This window comes from Condylura cristata, unplaced genomic scaffold (genome assembly GCF_000260355.1).
Source record: "Condylura cristata isolate star-nosed mole 26May11 unplaced genomic scaffold, ConCri1.0 scaffold00011, whole genome shotgun sequence".
Lineage (NCBI taxonomy): Eukaryota > Metazoa > Chordata > Mammalia > Eulipotyphla > Talpidae > Condylura > Condylura cristata.
In genome coordinates, this window is record NW_004567112.1 from 3,190,819 (window position 1) to 3,210,559 (window position 19,741).

Here is a 19,741-nt window from a genome sequence, read left to right on the forward strand (position 1 = left end):
CCTGGGCCATCCCTAGAGCCGGAATCCATCTTGTTTTCCAGTTGATGAAGGTTGTGAATGAAATGTGCCCCAATGTCACCAGAATCTACAATATCGGCAAGAGTCACCAGGGCCTGAAGCTGTACGCGGTGGAGATCTCGGATCATCCCGGGGAGCACGAAGTCGGTGAGGCGGCTGGGGCTGGGGCTCGGGCTGCCCAGGGGGGTGCTACGGACAGGCAGGAGCTCTCCACGCAGGACGCTCACAGTCAGATGCCGAAGTCCCGGTTCTGAGACCCTCTTGTCTTGTGATGTTTAACTGGAACATTATCTGAAGCTGGGGTACCTTCCTCTTGTCCAAATGCACCATATTAAACTTTGATTTCTGTCTCGAGGACCCAGCTCACAGATCAAGGAAGAAAGTTGGGAAAGAGTCTTTTTTAGAGAGAAAACTCTGGACTCCCTGGTCATTCGTGGTTCCAGTCAGAGGCAATTCTTTTTTAAAAAGTGTCAATACTAGGGCCTCTCTGGTAGCCCAGGGGTTAAGTCTCAGCGCTATCACCTCAGCAGTCTGGGTGCTGTTCCCAGCCAGGGAGCAACCCCCAGGGCGCAGCAGACTGCTCCTGACCCCCGCTGCTCCCCTCAGCAGTGTGCTCCCCTCAGCAGTGTGCTTCCTCAGTCTGCCTGTTCTGCTCCCCTCTCTGTCTCTGGTGAGTCCTCTCACCCCCTCATCTCTGGCCTCGACCCCGGTTCTTCCAGGATGTCAATCCTCTTTTCAAACATTTCTTACTCTCAGCCATTTCACGTCCAGACGTGCGTGGGCCTGCACCGCTGGTCTGGTAGTTTCTCCGAGCTTGCGCACTTTGTCTGCTGGTACAGTCCCATCTCCTCCAAAGCAGCAGCTTTGCCAGTGACGAAGGAGAAGGGGTCCCTTAGCACAGGCACTGCCCCCATAAAACCCCAAGACTGAAAAAGCTGAGCTTGGAAGGAGAAACCTCTCAAAGAGCCTGCTCGGCCGACCCGTCCCCTGGGCTCTTTTCTACTTGTATTGATTCATCTTTGGAAAATACAAGAGGAGATTCTTTTAAGAAAAATAATTGGCCCCCCTAGAGAAAAGCAGCTGCTATGGCTTGTGCTTAATGTGCAAATTTTTCTTTTAAGATTTATTTATTTATGCACACAGAACTGGGGTACAGGCCAGAGGCTCAGGGGCGGTGAGAGGCTTCACCAGAGACAGAGCAGGACAGGCAGATCGAGGAAGCACACTGCTGAGGGGAGCAGCGGGCGGGTCAGGAGAGGTCTGCCGCCCTCTGGTCACCTCCGGGGCAGGGACCGAACTCATGCTTAAGAGGCTTTGGCTTCTTGGTGCTGTGCTGTAACCCGCTGCGCCCCCAGGGAGGGCCCCGTGTGCAAATTTAAACTCTACACACGGTGTGCTCTTCCTCCTGGCTACAGGGAAGGAACATGATTCCCCGGCACTGGCTTAGTCCTTTCACAACACTGTCGTATTTCCTCATTTCGGGATTAAAAACGGGCAGGTTCACTTGAAAGAACAGAGAGAGCTGAAGGGGTCGGCCGGTGGGACTCAGAGTCTCCCCAACACCGTGGACCAGCCCTTCTGCTGAGAGCAGCCTGCCCGCTGCACCCCCGCTTTGCGCCGGGGAGCCTGCCTTTCTGAGCCCGCCCCCCCTTTGCACCAGGGGAGCCTGAGTTCCACTACATCGCCGGTGCCCACGGCAACGAGGTGCTGGGCCGGGAGCTGCTGCTGCTGCTGGTGCAGTTTCTGTGCCAGGAGTACCTGGCGGGCAACACGCGCATCGTCCGCCTGGTGGAGGAGACCCGGATCCACATCCTCCCCTCCCTCAACCCCGACGGCTACGAGATGGCCTACGAGGGGGTAAGGGCCGCCAGCTGGCGGGCAGCCCCCGGAGCCCACAGGCTTGGGAAGGACACACGCAGGGCTGCGATGGGCGAACCCCAGCAGCGGCCGGGCCAACAGGCGCAAACGCGACCGGGAGGCTGTGGTCATCCACGCAGAGGCGACCCAGGACGGCGACAGCCTCCCCAGGGCCGCGGCCCTCGGCAGGCTCGGGCTGGCCTTGCCTGGGACCCGTCATCTGCCCTCCGAGCGAGTCGTTCTGTTGTTCCGGCTGCCGTTGGTGCTTCCTGCTCTCGTCCTGACAGGGTCTGAGTGGGTCATGGCCACGCAGCCAGGGACGCCTGCCGAGGGTTAGGTAGTTGGTAGCGGGCTGAAGGATAACGCAGTTCGTTACTCAGCGCACGGTGAGTGCAAGTGTCCAGAACCCCCCAATCGGCGTTACGCTGTAGACCCAGAATGATGGGTGACAGTTGCTGGGCACAAAATGAAAACTCTGCTTCGCACAGTGGCGTCTCCCAAACCAGGCTCTGCGACAGACAGGCGGCTGGGGATTTGCAGCGTCCACAAGAGGGCCAGGGCCTGGGCAGCGCAGAGGGGATGGCTGATTTAGAATGGCAGACTTCAGGCTCATTAATGCTTAGTTGTTTAGCCCACCGGTGGGGGAGGCCCAGGGGGGCAGAGGGACTGGGGGGCCGGTTTCTCTGAGCACTGCTGAGCTCTCGGGAGCCCTGCTTTGGGGAGATGTGTCTGCATTAGCCGACTCCCAGCAGACGGCGGGAACTTTCCAAGTCTTCTCCTTTGGATGCCATCTGGGTGAGAAAGTGCCCAGGGCTCAGAGACACACCCCTGGTGGAGATGGAGAGGGGGCCGTCGCGGGTGGGGTGGGGAGGAGGGCAAGGGGCAGCGCTGGCATTATGGGACGCCAGCCCCTCACCGCTGAGTGGCCTCCTAGGGCTCGGAGCTGGGCGGCTGGTCCCTGGGACGCTGGACCCACGACGGGATCGACATCAACAACAACTTCCCTGACTTAAACACGTTGCTCTGGGAGGCGGAGGACCGACAGCACACCCCGAGGAAAGTCCCCAACCACTTCATCTCAGTCCCGGAGTGGTTTCTCTCTGAGAACGCCACGGTGAGTGCAAGTTCCCGGGAACCCCAGAATCAGCGGCAGGGAGCATTAGCATCTGCTGGTATTTACAGAGGGCCTGGCACTTGAGACCAGGACAAAACCATCTTTTCTTTCATGTTAGGAAGTGAGTTTGATAATAACTGTCTTTAAAATTGGTATTTGGGGCCCTCCCTGGTGGCGCCACGGGTTAGGACGCAGCACGGCAAGCTGGCCACAGCAGCTTCAGTGCGAGTTCAATCCCCACTCCCGAGGTGACCCCCAGGGCATGGCAGACCTCTCCTGACCCGCCTGCTGCCCCCCTCAGCAGTGGACTTCGTCCATCTGCCTGTTCTGCTCCCTGCTCTGTCTCTGGTGAAGCCTCTCGCCGCCCCTGACCCTCTGGCCTGTACCCCAGTTCTGTATGCACAAATAAATAAATCTTTTTAAAAAGTTGACATTTGGGGAGATGCTTCATAGGAGAGAAGCCATTTAATTATTTATTTTTTTTTTAGCAATTCCTCAGTGCTCTGAAACAAATAGAACTTCCTCTGAATTATGTCTGTCCCTATTATGTCCCTATTATTACCACCCTCGTCTCTGGCACTTACACTGCTGTGACAGTGGCCTTAGTCCTCACAGATTGCTCGAGAAATGTTATGTTTATTTTAAACCCCCATGGATTTCATGCATATGATACTTCTTTAGTTTATTGCCCTTAAATGTCTAAGTCTTATTTCACAAAGAGCATGTAGTAGAATTTTCCATGTCTTTCCCCTCCCTTGCTCATGGGTAATCTGTTTCTTTACCCCTTGCCTGTGATCTTTATGTGTCCTCGAAGCCAACTTGATTACTTATGTGAGCTTAGATTCAACTGTAGCGACAGAAAACGCAAAACATCAGTGTCTTAACAAAGTAAAATTATTGTCTTTTTTACACAAATGGACCCTAGAGGCAAATGGCACAGGGCTGGCCAAGTAGAAGCGCCGGGGTCATGGGGAACCAAAGGCCCATCTATATTTCTGTCTCTGCCATTTTGCGCTCAACTTCGAGCCTCATCCTTACCATCCAAAATGGCGGCTGGTGCCCCAGCTGTCAAATCTGTGAAGGAAGAGGAGAGAGGGGCTTAAAATAAGATGTTCTCCTGTCAGATGATTGAGTTTCCCTTAAGGGCGATTCCAAGATGTCCTGGATAACTTCTGCTTAAATCTCATTGGCTAGAATTTAGTCAAAATACAATGTCAATCAACTAGAGGAGGCCCAGCACGGCTGCCTCATTTATGAGTCACAGACGGTTTCTTCAGGCTCTTAGAAGCCACCAGTCACTGTGTGGAAACATGTGGCGACAATGCCATGTGGCCGGGTTAGGATGCCCAGAGTGGCTGGTGAAGGCACAGGATCCCGGGCCTCTGCTCTTCTGAGTCTATTCCATCCTATAGAATTCTCTTTTCCTACCCTGACATTCCTAATGACACATAGCAATGTCCAGATTCAAGTGATGGCTATAACCTGGAAATCCTTGGCCCAGAACTGGGAAATGGTGTCTGGCTTTCTTAGTCCTGAAGTGGTAAAAGCTGAGTGATTACTGTACCACAGTGGTTAAAGTCCTTGGCTTTCAGTCTTTGTTTTAGGACTAACATTTAGTTTCCTGAGTGTGTTGTTCTTTAGAGGTACAGGAAGGTGGCTTATTTTTATTTTAAGTTCCATGGTTTTAGTACATGTGGTGCATCTTCAGAAAGGAAAAACAAATCTAGGTCTTGCTTCACAAAGAGTAGGTCATTAAAGACATTTCACAAAATGTCCTTATCATCACCAATACCTTTCTCAGTAATGGATGGGTTAGCTAGGTAAGCAATCATCAAGGTCAAAGTTTTGACTAACAATCAGTGGGCTTGACGTAGATTTCTACAAGAACTCTGTGATCAACTGTAAGATAATGTTTATTCTTCTCAATAATTACTGCCACTTATTGATGATAAACGAGGTTATAAAGGAAATCTTAGAAACTAGGAATCAGACAGATGGTGGTCTGTGGTCTCTAAAAACACAAAATAAGATTAATGAAACTCCATGTTGTATTTAGAAAATTGAACAAACTTTCAAATAATGGGTCAACGAAAAAAGTCAGACTGAAAACTAAAACAAGTTAAAATGGAATACTAATGAAAACAATGCATATCAAAATTGTGTAATGCAGCAAAAAAAAAATGGTGCTTTCAATAAATTTATACTTTAGGTGAGTATGTTGCCAAAGAAGCAAACATGAAAATTAACCAACTTAAGAAGTTAGACAAGGAGTAAAAGAAGAAATCCCCCAGAACGTGGAAAGATGGACATGAGAAAGTATGAACAGAAATAAATGAAGTGATAGAAAACAAAGGAAAAATATGAAGTGATTATGGCAAGAAGCATTTGACCAAAGCGCACAAACACGATAAAATGTTAATAACGTCATACTGTAAACAAGTACTTTGAAGACATTAATAGTGAAATGAAGGATGAATAGATTCTACATAAAAATAAGAAACCCTTAACTAAAATGAGAAAAGCAAAAAACTGAGAGAAGTTTATTGTCAATTATCTAACTGGAAAGAAGGACAATTTTGAAAATATATAGTAAAGAATAACAAGAAAAATACCAACAACTCAGTAGCAATGGGTCAGAGGTATGAAGAGGCAATTCACAGAGGGGGAACCCACGGTCAATGCTCGTGGAAAGATGGCCTTGCTGGCGCGCAGATGCGTTGATGAGGGAGCAGTTTATACCCACCAATGGCAAAATCCAGAAGCGTGACACCCCCGAGTGTCGAGGTCAAAGGACAGTGGGGAGCTTATACGGGGCAGCGTGGGAGTGAGCTCAGTGACCCTGGATGTGTGTCTGGCTCGTCATTGGAATATTTTCTTATTCTGTGACTCTCAGCTCCACTTCGGTTATCTATGTGAGATAAACTTCAGCCCATGTGCATCAGAAGCCAGCACAATTAAGTTAAGGAACTGCTTAATAGAAGAAAAAAAAACAACCAATTATCTCTATTTCCATCATCATAGATTAAGATTAGTTAAATGCTGGGAGCTTCAGACTAGAGTGAAAGAGGAATGATAATAGCTTTATGTAACAAGCTGGGTGGATCTTCAGAACAGAAAACAAAAACATGTTGCAGACATCAGCAATCAGCACAGTTCTTTTTTTAAGGTCAACAAGAAGCAAAGCCAAGTCGTAGCTATTTTGTACACAAATAGGCTAAGACGAGAACGAGAACCCTATTGCTGAGGACCCAGTGGGAAGGGACAATGGGAGAGGGTCCCCGATGAGACCTGGCTGGGCTCGGGGGCTCACAGGTGTTTGTTAGGCCCACATCTGTGAAAGAAGAGGGTGGCAAGGGGCCGTCAGCATAAGGTGTAATGAGCTTGGCTCCGAGCCGAGTCCAACCCAGGGCCCCTGGGATATTTATGAAGAAAAACAAAACTTCATGAATTTTTTTCTTCATTCTCAAACCCATTTTCTGTTTCCAAACTGTCTGCAATTTTGGCTGCTGGACATTTTCAGTGGAACCATTTTCAGTGTTTATTTCTTCCCCACCATCAGTGTTCTTCTCCTGCAGTGATCTTAGGGGTTAGTTCCTTATGATAAGTATTTAATTCATTGATCAGTATTTGGCCATATCAGACTTTACATTTTACCTTCTGACGTGGTGAGTCTTCTTTCTTTTCTTGTTTATCGTTGAAAATGTCCAGCAGCCAAAATTGCAGACAGTAATGAAGGACCCCAGGGACCCGCCTCATCTTCACATCAATTCATGTTTCACCTTGTCCCCCTTTTCCTTCACCCCAAGATTTTGGAAACAGACTCAGATAGCTATCATTTCATTGGTACATATTTCAGTAGATATCTCTAAAAGATTGGACTCTTTTATCTTTAGATTTATTTATTTATACATACAAGAACAGGGTACAGGCCAGAGGTGTGGGGCGGCACATGAGAGGATTCACCGTAGACAGAGCGGGGAGCAGAACAGGCGGATGTGCTGAAACCCACTGCTGAGGGGAGCAGCGGGGAGACAGGAGAGGTCTGCTGCGCCCTGTGGGTCACCTCCGGGGCGGGGATCGAACTGAGGCCGCCATGGCTGGTGTTGGCTTCGTAGTGCTGAGGCTTCCCCCCTTGTGCCACCAGAGAGGGCCTAGTTCATGTCGTTTAAGCATCCTTTAGAAATAGGTTTCTTCTCTATCACCTTCTCACTGTTTTCCTTGACACTTGACAGCCGTTGTTATCTTGTAACAACGGGGTCATGAACAACCCCGTTACCCTACAGCGTCGTCCACTGTCCAGAGCTGCTAGCTGCGTCCTGTGATGTCCTGTGCTGTATTTTCTGTGTTTCCTGTAAATTGCCTGTTGGACTCTGGCTGGACAGACTAGTTAGCAGGCCTTGGCCTTTCCTGCCGTGGTCTTGCTTTGGTAAATGGTGTTTTATTGGCCACAGCCATTCACCGGCACCTTGTCCCTGGTGTGACATGGCCACAGCTGAGCCCCGGTGACAGAGACCTGGCCAGGTACTGTCCAAGGGCTTGGTGAGGTCCAGGGTAGATCTGTGTGAGGTGTGAGTTCTCCCACCGCGGCCCAGGCTGCTGGGTTATGTCCCTCCATGCTCTCGGGAGCTGACGGTGGGCAAGCTGACCTCTAAGTCCCTGGGAGCTGCAAGGTGCGGCACTGACTATCATTCCCTCGGGAGCACTAACTGGGCCTCCCAGGACCGCTGTGGAAAGTCTAAATCCAGACAGTTCCGTCACATCACTACTGCTTCAAGAGCTCCTGTCAGGAGAGGGAGGAAGAGCCGCCCCCGTCACCCCGCCCCTCAGGCGTGTGTCTGGACGTCCCAGGTGGCGGTGGAGACGCGGGCCGTCATCGCCTGGATGGAGAAGATCCCCTTCGTGCTGGGCGGCAACCTGCAGGGCGGGGAGCTGGTGGTCGCGTACCCCTACGACATGGTGCGCTCGCTCTGGAAGACGCAGGCGCCCAGCCCCACACCCGACGACCACGTGTTCCGCTGGCTGGCCTACTCCTACGCCTCCACGCACCGCCTCCTGACCGACGCCCGGCGGCGGGTGTGCCACACCGAGGACTTCCAGGAGGACGGGACGGTCAACGGGGCCTCCTGGCACACGGTGGCCGGAAGTAAGTCTCCGGTGGCCTGCTGTCGTGCTCGAGCCAAACTGGGCTGGTGGGCCTGGGGCGAGGGGCTCTCGAGGCCACAGCCAGCTGGGGTGTGAGTGGACGCCACGTTGCCTGTCCACTGGAGGTCACCCAAGGCCACAGCTCAGCTGTGCACACTGAGGAGACTGAGCTGGTCCTGGGTCTGTGGGGACCAGCTAGCCCCCAGGACAGTAGCCCTGCCAGTCTGAATGCCAAAGTGCACAAGCACTTTGTTCCTGGTGTCCGGGTCTACCTGGCCCAGGCCTTCCCAGTGAGGAGGGAGAAGCCTTCCCATCCCCCAAGCTCCCTTGGGATGCAAGACCCCAGGCACCACGCCACTTGCTCATTCCCTCGATTTTGTGGGAGTTGACCCAGCCGCTGATGGATCTGATAGATCTGGCACCTCCTGTGCCAAGCAGACCCGGGCTCCAGTCCCGCCCCCTCGTGTAGGGTCTGGGCCACCCCGGCCAAGTTGCTGGACTTCTCCGAGCCCCGTTGTTTCCACGTGTAAGATGAGCTGGACGAGACGGTGATGGGATGACGTGGCCCGTGACCTGCGGTGGCTGAGGCTGTGGGCGCCATGACAGCCCTGGGGGCGATGTGAGATCAGCCCCCACGGGTCTTGTTCTTTTATCACCTACTCATGAGGCTTTCCTGCTTGCAGGTGTATTCCCACCCTGAGGCCAAGCACTGTCACAAGGCGCTGACACCTTTGCTCTGTGATCATTTTGCGCTGTGCCCAGGAAGGTTTCCGCTTTTGTCTTGGTTGCACACGCAGAGACTTTTATTTGTCTCCATCGTGGTTTCCCTCTGCACAGAATAAAATGCAAATCCCTCTTTGTTGAGAAAATTCCCTAGTGGCTACAAGGCTTTCTTGCTTTTCTGTTTTAACCCTAAAAGTGTACGATTCTTATGTGAAACAATCTCTGCTCTGTGGCTGCTGTGGCTGCATCGGGGGTGCACAGTCACCTGCTCACAGCCTCGCTCCCGGGGCCGGCCACGCACCCCACATGGCCGGCGCTTCTTTCTTTCTTTTCCTCTAGCAGCTCGACTCCCCTTGTGGTGCTTGAGCCTTTTAAATCATTCTTCCTCCTGGCGTGTGATCAAGTCTGCAGATTCTTTCTCTGTAGATTAATGAGATGCGGATTCTAATTTCCCTCCGCCCCCTCCGCCCCGGGGCGATGGGAACAGGGGCAGTGGCCGGCGCCACGTGCATCATGTGCGCTTTCTCTCCAAGGCGCTGTGAGCCCCTCTTTGTTCTGGGCTGCAGGCCTGCATCCGACTCCCCCCCAACCCAACAAAGGCAGATCAGGGCGGCCCTGGTGCACGGGGCTCTGGGCGGCCCATGTCCATCTCCAGGCTGTGAAAGAGCAGGATTTCAGGCCCAGAGCAAACAAAGGGCATCTCCTGTCCCAGCCGGGCCGATCTGGCGAGGCGTCCTTGCCTGCGGGATCCGCTCCTGAACCGCTCTGGGCCCAGCTCCACCCGTCACCAAAGTGCTGAGGGCACCCCGAAAAACATGGCCCACCCTTCCGATTGCTCATCATTTTGCTAACTCTTCCAGTACTCTTAGTGCGTTGGAGACACACTTGCTCGAGCACAGTCTCAAATGTCCTGCAGCCTCCCCTGCCACCCTGCGTCTGGCTCAGTTAAAATCCAGTCTGGCTTGGCAGGTCTCAACGATTTCAGCTACCTTCACACGAACTGCTTCGAGCTGTCCATCTACGTGGGCTGCGATAAGTACCCCCACGAGAGCGAGCTGCCTGAGGAGTGGGAGAATAACCGGGAGTCCCTGATTGTGTTCATGGAGCAGGTGGGTGCGCGTCGGGGCTGAGGGTGCGGAGGAGGGGGGTACTGGATGACAAGTGCAAATGAGAGCACACCGGTAGACCCCAGACAGCTCTGGAAGGACCCGAAGTCTCTTGTCACTTGCTTAGACGCCGAGAAGTGAGCTGTAGCTCCATGGGGATTGCTCCCACCTCTTCATGGGGTGTGAGGCTGCTTTGGGGGTCCTCAGGTGTTGCTCTGTGGGTGGGCGATATAGATCTTGTTTTGCTCTGCAGGAGACATGACAAAGTGCACAGGAGGGATGTGAACAGCAGAAGTCAGACTTCTGGAGCTTGGCGGTCAGGAGGGAGGGCAGCAGTGGGTTCGAGCCATGGCCTCTCTCTGTGGCTGGCTGGCCCCCCCAGCGCCCCGTCCGGTCCTTCCTCTGTGCGTATCGCCCTGGTGTGTGGTGTCCAGATTTCCCCACATGAGGACGCCTGTCAGGGGACCAGGGTCTGCGCTGACGTGCAGGTTGTGGGCCAGGACGTCGCCGTAGAGTACTGGTGCAGGCGCAGTTCAGCCTGGGGCGGGCTGGCGGGTACTAAGGGACAGTTCTGACCCCACTGGCCAGGTTCTGCTCACAACTGGGGAGGAAGCCCCTTGCATCTGCTGGGCCCACAAGAGCCCCGTTGTTTCCCCTCCTCCTGCTCGCAAGGACGCCTCTACTCAGGAAACTGGCCCTAGGTCAGTGCCAGAACAGACGAACGACACCCCTGCCCCGAGCAGAGCAGAGTAACCGAAAAGGAATGAACAGGAGCAAAGGGTGACGTCCCTGTGGTGACGCAGCTGGGCCTCCCAGCCGGCAGAAGCAGGGGCTGAGGCCCCGGGGGTGCCCCTTCCTCCCAGGGTGGGGGCAAGTGAGCCAGAGATGCATCAGCCAGCGGGATGGGCTGCTGGCTTCATGGCACCTGCATCGCCCCAGGTGACACAGGTGACAGAGGCCGGCGCATGGAATGGCGGGGTGGCGCCCAGGGCGGCGCGGAGCTGCTGGCTGTTGAGCGAGGGGCCGGCTCTGGCTGTTCAGCCTTCTCACAGTGTGGCCGGGCCGGCGCTGGCACTCTGACCCTTTTCCTCATCATTTTGCCCGGCAGGTTCACCGTGGCATCAAAGGCCTGGTGAGGGATTCACGTGGGAAAGGGATCCCGAACGCCGTGGTCTCTGTGGAAGGCATCAACCACGACATCCGAACAGGTAGCTGCAAGTGAGCCGTCTCTCGGCGGGAAGCATTCAGTTTTCTCAAAATACTGCACTTGGGTTAAAATCACAATTTGGGGCCCTTCCTGGTGGCATGGTGGGTTGAAGCGCAGCACTAAGAAGCTAAAGCCGCTTCCGCATGAGTTCGATCCCCGCCCTCCCCGGAGGTAACCACAGGGCGCGGCAGACCTCTCCTGACCCGCCCGCTGCTCCCCTCAGCAGTGTGTTTTATCACTCTGCCTGTTCTGCTCCCCAGTCTGTCTCTGATGAAGCCTCTCCCCGCCCCCGAACCTCTGGCCTGTACCCCAGTTCTGTATGAATAAATAAATAAATCTTAAAAAAAAAAAAATCACCACGTGAACATCAGCTTACTCAGAGCTGATTATCCACTCCTCCCTTCAACCTTCCTTGGAGACCCTGAACATCAGGCCTGTCCGCCTATGCTTTCCGGCTTCTCTCTCTTCCTCATTCAGGCAGAAAACAGTTTCCGAAAGGTGAAGGGGTGAGGGGCTGTGTCTGCTCCCCACGGGCTGCCCCGCCCTCCTGCATCCACGCTGCCTATTGCATTTGGGGTTTGGTGTTTGGTTTTCTGTAATTTTGAGACTTCCTGTTCCTTACTGATTAGAAGTGGGGTGCTAGCAAGCCCTGCTTCCCGCCATACTGAGTCCCATCGCTCTGTGGGTGGCTGGAATTGACGTAGGCCTTGGCTGCTGGGCAGCGTTTGCAGCACGCACGTGTGGTGGAAGCCGTCGGCTGTGTGTGTGAGTCCGGTGGGCTGCAGGACTCTGGTGTGTCCAGAGGGGTGGGGAGACCGTGCATGGGGTTTTCACGCCCGGCAGTGTGAGGAGCTGCACCCACTCCACGGAGCCGTCACTCGGGGAGCTGCGGGCCGGTGTTTATTTCGTGTGTGACAAATCACTGCAGGCTGCTGGCTCAAAGATCCGATTCATCCTCCCGGTTCTGGAGGCCGGACTCTGAGCGTGCGGCCTGCGGTGCCTGTGCGCTGAGCCTGGTCCTTCCCTGACTTCCGGCTCCGGTGGGGCCGTTCATCACATGACACAAGCCCATCGCCTGGCACTCAGTAGGCGCTCGGTAAACATTTGCCCACTAGTGAATGGGCCTGAGGAATGAATGAGCACCGCATGGGGGTCCCATGCAGTGAGTGGCAGAGCTGGGACCCTGAATGCACGCACCCCTTCCCTCCCAAAGCGAGGAGGGGGCTCTTCCCCGCACACTGTCCTGGGACTTGGCCCAACAAGTTACCTGTTTCACCTGTGAGGAAACGGAGACTCCGGGACGTGCGGACGGGAGAAGCTGAGCTCAGACTTGTCAGGTACAGAGCCCCATTCCTGTCCAAACGGGGGCACGCACAGATGCTGTGTGCTGCTGAGAAGCACGCTGTTTCTTCATCCAGCAGCCTTTGCTGATCACCCCTGCCCTCGTCCTGAGGCCCTTAAACACTTGCCCCCGGGGCCAGCCCTCAACCCCAACATTTCACACTGTGTATCACCTTTACGGCATGCGGGGGGCCTCGCAGGAGCCCACTGATTCAGTTGCTTGTACATTGATCCATTTACTAGTTAAACATATGTGGACTGGGAGAGGCCAGACACCTGTGGGCAGCTGGAGGCTGTTTGCCCTGACCCCGCACAGGGCCTATTTCGAGCACCGCTATGAGTTCCTTTAAAGGAGCCTGGAATGTTCCTGGGAGCTAGTGCCTGGTGGCAGTGTGAGCAAACAGGAGGGCTTAAATGGAGTGGGAGATAAAAAGGCCCCCGGGCCCCACAAACCAGCAGGAGTACTTTGCCTAATGAGCTCTGAATTTCAAGCCCTGTCATCAAGGAGACAGTTTTGATGAGCTAATGGGAAACGGATCTCTCTCTCCCTTCCTATCCCCTATAAATAATTTCCTGGTGCACCGCGTGATGGATGGATTCCCAATCCGTGCAGGGCTCGAGAGAGCACTGGCTTCGGCGTCTTTCAGTGCTCAACATAAGCCGTGAATTTGTCTTGTTTTCTGTCTGAGGCTCCTGTGATCTGACAAGATTGATTTCAGGAGGGATTTTGTATAAAATCAACAGGGTTATTAAACAGAATCTCACAGGAGGAAGCTGGTAAGATGCTTCCTCAGTGCACGTGACGAGGTTGCGAACACCTGCTCCAGAAGGCATGTGACTGGCTTGGTTTGGTGGACACGCGCCTGCGTTGCCCCTCTGTCCACTGGTTGCCCCTCTGTCCACAAAAGCTGGGCGATGTCAGCCGTGCTGCCCTCCCCTGGACATCTCACCTCTGATCACACACCAGGCAGTTCAGGGTTCAGCAGCCCAACACGCTGTCTCCTGAGCTCCAGGAAGCGGGTGGCTCTGACATTTCTGGAGGGTCAGAGGTGGAAGCAGAGATAACCAGTGCCCTGGGGACAGATGAGGGGAGAGCCCAACTGAACTTCCAGGGAGAGGGTGCCTTGCTGGCAGAGCTTCAGGCCTCTCTGTGCCTCAGACGGGAGAGCTGATGCCCCTGGCTCTGATCTACAAACCTGAACAGGCCTCCAGTGGTTCTCTGCATTCACTTCCCCCGTCTTGCTGAGCATCTCCTGAGGGGCAGACTGGAAGAGCCTGCATCCCGGTGCAGAAGGTCTCTGGGCAGCTGTACAGCAGAGTTAGCAACTTCACTGCAGGGTGTGACAGCAAGAAAGACAGAGATTGGCTAACAAGTAGAAATAGGTGGAAAGTCAAGGAGGCCCCGTCCTGGGGGCGTGAGGAGTAGAAGACCTTTACAAGAGAAGGGAACAGCCTTCCATCCGCGGGAACAATCACTGCAAAGGCTCAGAGTCAAGAGTTAAGGCACCCGAGGAAGGCCGGTGTGGCTGGGGAATATTGGGCCAGCAGGGAGCGGCCTGAGTTTGAGTTTGTTCTAAGATCTGAGCCCGTATTAGAAAGGGGCGAGTCTCTGGCCGGCGGGACACCCTCCCCAGCGGTTATTTGCACAAAAGTGAGCAAATTGCACCTGGATTTTCTCACTTAATCCAACAGGGGCTGAGGGGAGCAGCGGGCGGGTCAGAAGAGGTCTGCCGCGCCCTGTGGGTCTCCTCCGGGGCAGGCGGGGATCGAACTCATGCAGAAGTGGCTTTAGCTACTTAGTGCTGAGCTCTAACCCGCTGCGCCAGGGAGGGCCCAGAATCAATTACTTTTAACTTACAAGAGTGGCTTTCATTGTGTATAAAAAAATCCACCCCCCTAGACATTTAGACAGAACCCTCAGCCTGACTGTTCATCGGCTGAGAGCTGAGCCAGCACACAAGCTGGAGCTAATCCCCTGAGCGTCGGTGAGGAGGAAGCACCAGCCACAGAGACCCGACCTGATCGACTTCTCGTGCGAACAAGACACCCAGCACACCCTGAGGACGCTACCGCAGGGCCGGGGCGGGAGGAGAGAGCACGCTGGCTCGGGAGAAGCCAGCCCAGGCTGGCGGCCGGCAGCGCGGCTCCCGTGACTTTGTAGAGAAGGAGAAAACCACACGGCCTGCGCCAGAGGCGGGCTCGGCGCCAGCACTCAGCTGGTCCTCCCAGTGCCCGGTTCCCAGGGGACGCGCTGGCCGCCTTTTTGTCTTACAACCTCCTCAGCGTCTGGCTGAGTGTTTTCAGCAGGTGGTAGGCTCTGGGGAGGGGGTGTTTGGGCCCCTCTCTTTGTGACAACGATGTAGCCTGGAGCGAAGGATGGACTTGGGGCCCGTGTTGGGTGACTGGTCAGTGGTGTCAGCGGGGCAGCGAGGACCCTGCCTTGCAGTGCACCTGTGTGTCTCCCCCGCAGAACCGAGTTTCTCCTGGCTTTGCCAGCCTCGCCCGGTCCCCGTGGCCTGCCCTGTATGGTCCTCTGCCCTCTTCAGAAGTGCAGACCCCCAGCCCTTTGGAAAGCGACGTCTGTATTTGCAGCTGTGCTGAGGGGAGCCAGCGAGTGGGCACCCCTGGCTTTTCAACAGGGCATTTTGTGGTGAGGCCCGTCACTTGGAAGTTCAAGTTCGTGACGGATGGCTCCTTTTGTCGCAGCAAGGGAGTGTTTGTGATCTGTCTCCATCTCTGTGCCTTTTTTTTTTTTTTTAAAGATTTATTTATTTGTGCATACAGAACTGGGGTACAGGCCAGAGGTATGGGGGGTGAGAGGCTTCCTCAGAGACAGAGTGGGGAGCAGAGCAGGCCGACTGTCAGAAGTCCACTGCTGAGGGAGCAGCGGGCGCCGTGTGGTCACCTCTGGGGCGGGGATCGAACTCATGCTGCAGCGGATTTAGCTTCTTAGTGCTACGCTCTAACCCCCTGCACCCCCAGGGAGGCCCCCCCTCCCCCGCGCAGGTTTTTTTTAACCCAGCAGGGAGCTGATACCCAAACCCGCTTCCTGCTCCAGCCATCAGGCACGGAGAACAGCCCAGCTTCCAGGAGGCAGTGAGCCCTGCCTTTCGGGGGCTCCCATGCCGCCCAGCCTGAGCCCCTCTCTGCGCAGGGCTGGCCTTGGGAGCAGGCCGGCGGTGTCCGTGTGAGAAAGAACCGCCTGACCCGCTTTCTGTTCCCAGCCAGCGACGGGGACTACTGGCGTCTTCTCAACCCCGGAGAGTACGTGGTCACCGCCAGGGCGGACGGCTTCACTTCCTCCACCAAGAACTGCATGGTCGGCTACGACATGGGGGCCACGCGCTGCGACTTCACCCTCGGCCAGACCAACCTGGCGCGCATCCGCGAGATCATGGAGAAGTTCGGGAAGCAGCCGGCCGGCCTGCCGGCGCGGCGGCGGAGACTGCGCGGGCGCAAGCGCCGGCAACGGGGGTGACCGCTCGGACAGCGCCCTGCCCCGCGCACGGAGGCCTCGGCGGCCGCTCGTTTTCCCAGGAGGCGCATGTGTGCGTTGCGGCCCCTGGGGGCCACGGGCTGAGGGTGTCCTTTCTTTTCTTTGTTCTCCGTACCCACGGAACTTGAACAGAATAGCGGGGAAGGCTGGTCAGCGCGAGCGAGTGGGCGGTCAGCGGGCGTCCCAGCGTGAGAGACGCTTGCACCTGCGGGACCAGAGGGTTGGGGGGCGGGGGGGCAGCGCCCCTCCCTGTGCAGACAGCGAGGACTCCCCTGGAGGCTGCGATCTGCTCCCCGCCTTCACGCCCCCCCCCCCAAGGCTCTGCTGCCCCAAATGCTGTCCTTGGAGGGGCTCGGGGCGCTCTAAGAGAACCCAGCCAGCCTTTCTTCCGCGGGGACATTCCAACCGCTGCCAATAAATTCGCTCTCTGAACAGACGCAGGTGAGTGAGCATCCGCAAGCCTCGTCGGTTTCGCTTTCCTTTCAACAGGAATGCGTCACAGAGGGGAGACAGGCTGAAGGCACCCAATAGTGGTGGTTGGACAGCGGGCATGGGGCTCGTTGGCTGTGTCCTGCGACCCCACCAGCCCCTGCTGCTCCAGGGGCCCGGGGCTTCCCTGACGGGAGAGCAGGGCCAGCCGGTAGGGGGCCAGTTTGTGTGGCCTGGCTCCTTTGACCTAGGAGGACCTGAGAAGGGCCTGCCCCGCCCCCTCTACTCAAGACACCCCCTTCCATAGCAGTGAGCCCCCCATGTTGGCCTGGCATCCCCGGGAGCCTGCTTGGAGTGTGGAATGCCCGACCCTCCTTGGGGTGAGTGTGGGCAGCTCTTGATCTTCTTTGGGCTGAGTGCGGGCTGGTGCCCAGCGTTGCTCAGGAGGGTGACTGGCAACCCTGCAAAAAAGCCGCTCGTCTCCCTCTTTAGCAGTGTTACTGCCCACTGACCTGCATGAAGGAAAATAAAGCTAATGGTGAGATCCTGTCCGTGTGTGGCTTGGGGACAGAACCACAGCGACCGAGAGCCACACCTCACGCCCCAAAGCGCAGTCTGTGACCCTTCCCTGCGTGGGAAGGTCATTCTGCACCCCTTTGAGTTGGCTACCAGTGGCCTCTGAGTCCCCCGCTTCCCCCGAGGCCAGTGCCTGGAGAAGTGGCCCTGACCCTGGCATCCCTGGGGGCATGTGGGGGTGCCTCGCTCTCCCTTGGAAGGGAGAGCCTCACATTCCTTTTGGACCATGACCCAACACCAGCAAACTTTTCTTAGGCGGGATCAGACAGTGACCACTTAGGTTTTGCCAGCCATGAAGCCGCCTTCACACACTGCTTTGCTCTCGTAGCACAAAAACAGGCCTGCGTGATCCAGAAATGAGTGGGCGTGGCTGTGTTCCGGTAAAAAAAAAAACAAAAAAACAAAAAAAAAAACGGTCTTTACAAAAACCTGGGTCAGATGTGGCCTCCAGGCTGGGGTGCAGTTATTAGCCCCTGCTACAGGCCTGTGCTACCCAACAGAACTTTCTGCACGAGGGGGAATGTCCTGCTCTGGCCATGGGTGAGCACTTGAAACGTGGCCCCTGAAACCAGGCGCCATAGTGGGGGTCGGTGGTGATGCAAAGCATTTCATTGATAAGCCAGCTCTGCAGCAGGAGGCATGCGCACCCAAGCCCCCTCTGCCAGGGTGATCTGTTCCTAAGGGGGGCGGGCCGAGGGCAGGCCCCCCAGGGCACCTCCACGGAGCCTTGCCCTCAGCCCTGCCCTCAGCCCTGCCTCTGCTGGCCTGGCATCACCGGGAGCCTGTTTGAGGTGCAACTCTGGACACCTGGGCCCCTCCTGGGCCTCAGCTTCCCCGTCTCTAAGGCAGGTTGTCCTGCTCCCCTTCCTTCCTCAAAGAAGACAGAGCAGCCTGCTGGAGCTTCTTTCCACAGAGCCTGCACTGCGCTGAACCTTCTCTGGACTCAGCTGACCATCCAAAGGAAAGCTGGGTGTCGCCTTGGATTCATGGGTCTTTGGCACCCCCAGCTCTGAGACTCGGCCTCCCCCGCTGCACACACCAGAGGCGACCGCATGGCAGCCAAGAGTGGAAGCAGCCGACCGTCCCTCCCCCGAGGACGGAAAAGTAAATGTGGTTTATCCAGACAGCAGAACATGACACCTCAGGGCGTGTGGACTTGGAACCCGATGCCAAGCAGAACACGTTAGTCACCAAAGACCACTTGCTGTGTGAGTCCATTTATACGCACTGTCCGGAAGGCGCATATTCCCAGCAACAGAAAATAGTTCAGCGTTTGCTCCGACCAGCTGGCAGAGAGGGAGCTGGGGAGGGCACAGTGGCGAGGGGAGTGAGGTCTCTTCCTGGGGTGATGACAATACTCTAAATTTGGTTGGGGCCGATGGTGGCACAACTCTGCAAAATGTCTGACTTACCCGGTTTGAGTAAGAGAGCTGTCTGCAATAACTGTCTCAGCGGAGCTCTTTAAAAGGCCACATAGCTGTACCTGATTAATAAGCATCGTTTTCAAGTGTGACTTTCTAAGCAAGACCTTAGTTGCATAACCGGTTTTCAGATTCCATCCTAGTTTGAAGGAGGGCAGGTTCCTACTGAATCTATGCAAATAGCTGTATCTCCCTACAAAGTAAGGAGATTAGGTAAGAGTTTCTAACATCAGGTGTTGAAAACCAAGCAAATAAAATTTGCTCTCCACGTGTGTTCTTTATTAGCTGCTTCGTGCTCTGAAATAAATTAACACGTTGCTTAAAATAGGTCCCTGGGCTCTGCAAGGCCAGGACAATTTAATCCTCATGTATTCATTATTCATTAATGTATTATTTATTTAGTTCAATCATTTATTAGTTATTTGTTTAAGAAGTGTTTGACCACCAATCATTTTTGTTCTCTTCAAATGTGCCCATCAGGAAACTTGTAAAAAGCCTTCAGTTTAAATTTTCAACACGGAAAACACTGATGGTTACAACATTAAAAATCAAAAGCTCTTTGGGATCCTTGTAAATTTTAGGAGGAAAATGGTATCTGGAAACCAAAAATCTGAGAAATGTTACTTGAGGAGAAAACGGTTTTCCTTGAAAAACAGAAGCACGTAACAGCTGCATTTCTGTGTCACCAAAGCTCCTGTGTCACCACAACCACTATCTCCACTATAGTTTTTAACCGAAGTCAATCATTTCTCTCGCACGGAAATGTCTGTGGGATGGCTAATTGCAAACTGTTACCAAGCACCCATATCTCTGAAACTAACAGAGCTCATGAATTTACATCACAACTTTCCGTAACTACAATAACTTCCTTAAAAAATTGCTAAATGCTCCAGTACAAAAGCATGCAGGTCCATTAAAATGCCTCACTGCGTGTACAGATAAAAAGAAAAGGTCTATAAATTCAAAATTATGCTTATAAATCAATGTTTCAGCATTCATCTTGCTGAGAAAGGATCTAAACATCCGATGATTATCCATTAACTTATACAATTTAATACCAGTCTCAGAGTATAATTTTTTACTGGAAAATGTTGGAAATTATCTTTAAGTTGACACACTATACAACATAATTACTGTTGACATATAGAATATGAATCAGAATAATGATTCAATTTAGATGAACACAAATTTACATTTTTCAAGCCCGGAAACATTAACAAGGAATAATATTATCTAATTTGATGAGTAAAAATGAGTAAGTTTAGAAAAAAATACCGAATAGAAGAAAGCGAGGCTTGTATAATATATAAC

General features: G+C 54.2%; 1 protein-coding gene across 3 annotated transcripts in view; it reads left to right on the plus strand.

Annotated features, from left to right (window-relative positions):
* CPXM2 (carboxypeptidase X (M14 family), member 2) overlaps positions 1 to 17,017 on the plus strand; it is a 77,879-nt gene extending 60,862 nt beyond the window's left edge. For all 3 annotated transcript variants that reach the window (XM_012723886.1, XM_012723884.1, XM_012723885.1), the window contains exons 8-14: positions 42 to 165; positions 1,679 to 1,875; positions 2,810 to 2,989; positions 7,838 to 8,132; positions 9,824 to 9,963; positions 11,069 to 11,168; positions 15,733 to 17,017. In XM_012723886.1, coding sequence (XP_012579340.1) covers positions 42 to 165; positions 1,679 to 1,875; positions 2,810 to 2,989; positions 7,838 to 8,132; positions 9,824 to 9,963; positions 11,069 to 11,168; positions 15,733 to 15,986 — 1,290 coding nt within the window. In that variant the 3' untranslated portion in view covers positions 15,987 to 17,017. The remainder of the gene's footprint in view (positions 1 to 41; positions 166 to 1,678; positions 1,876 to 2,809; positions 2,990 to 7,837; positions 8,133 to 9,823; positions 9,964 to 11,068; positions 11,169 to 15,732) is intronic.
* The last annotated feature ends 2,724 nt before the right edge of the window (positions 17,018 to 19,741 follow it).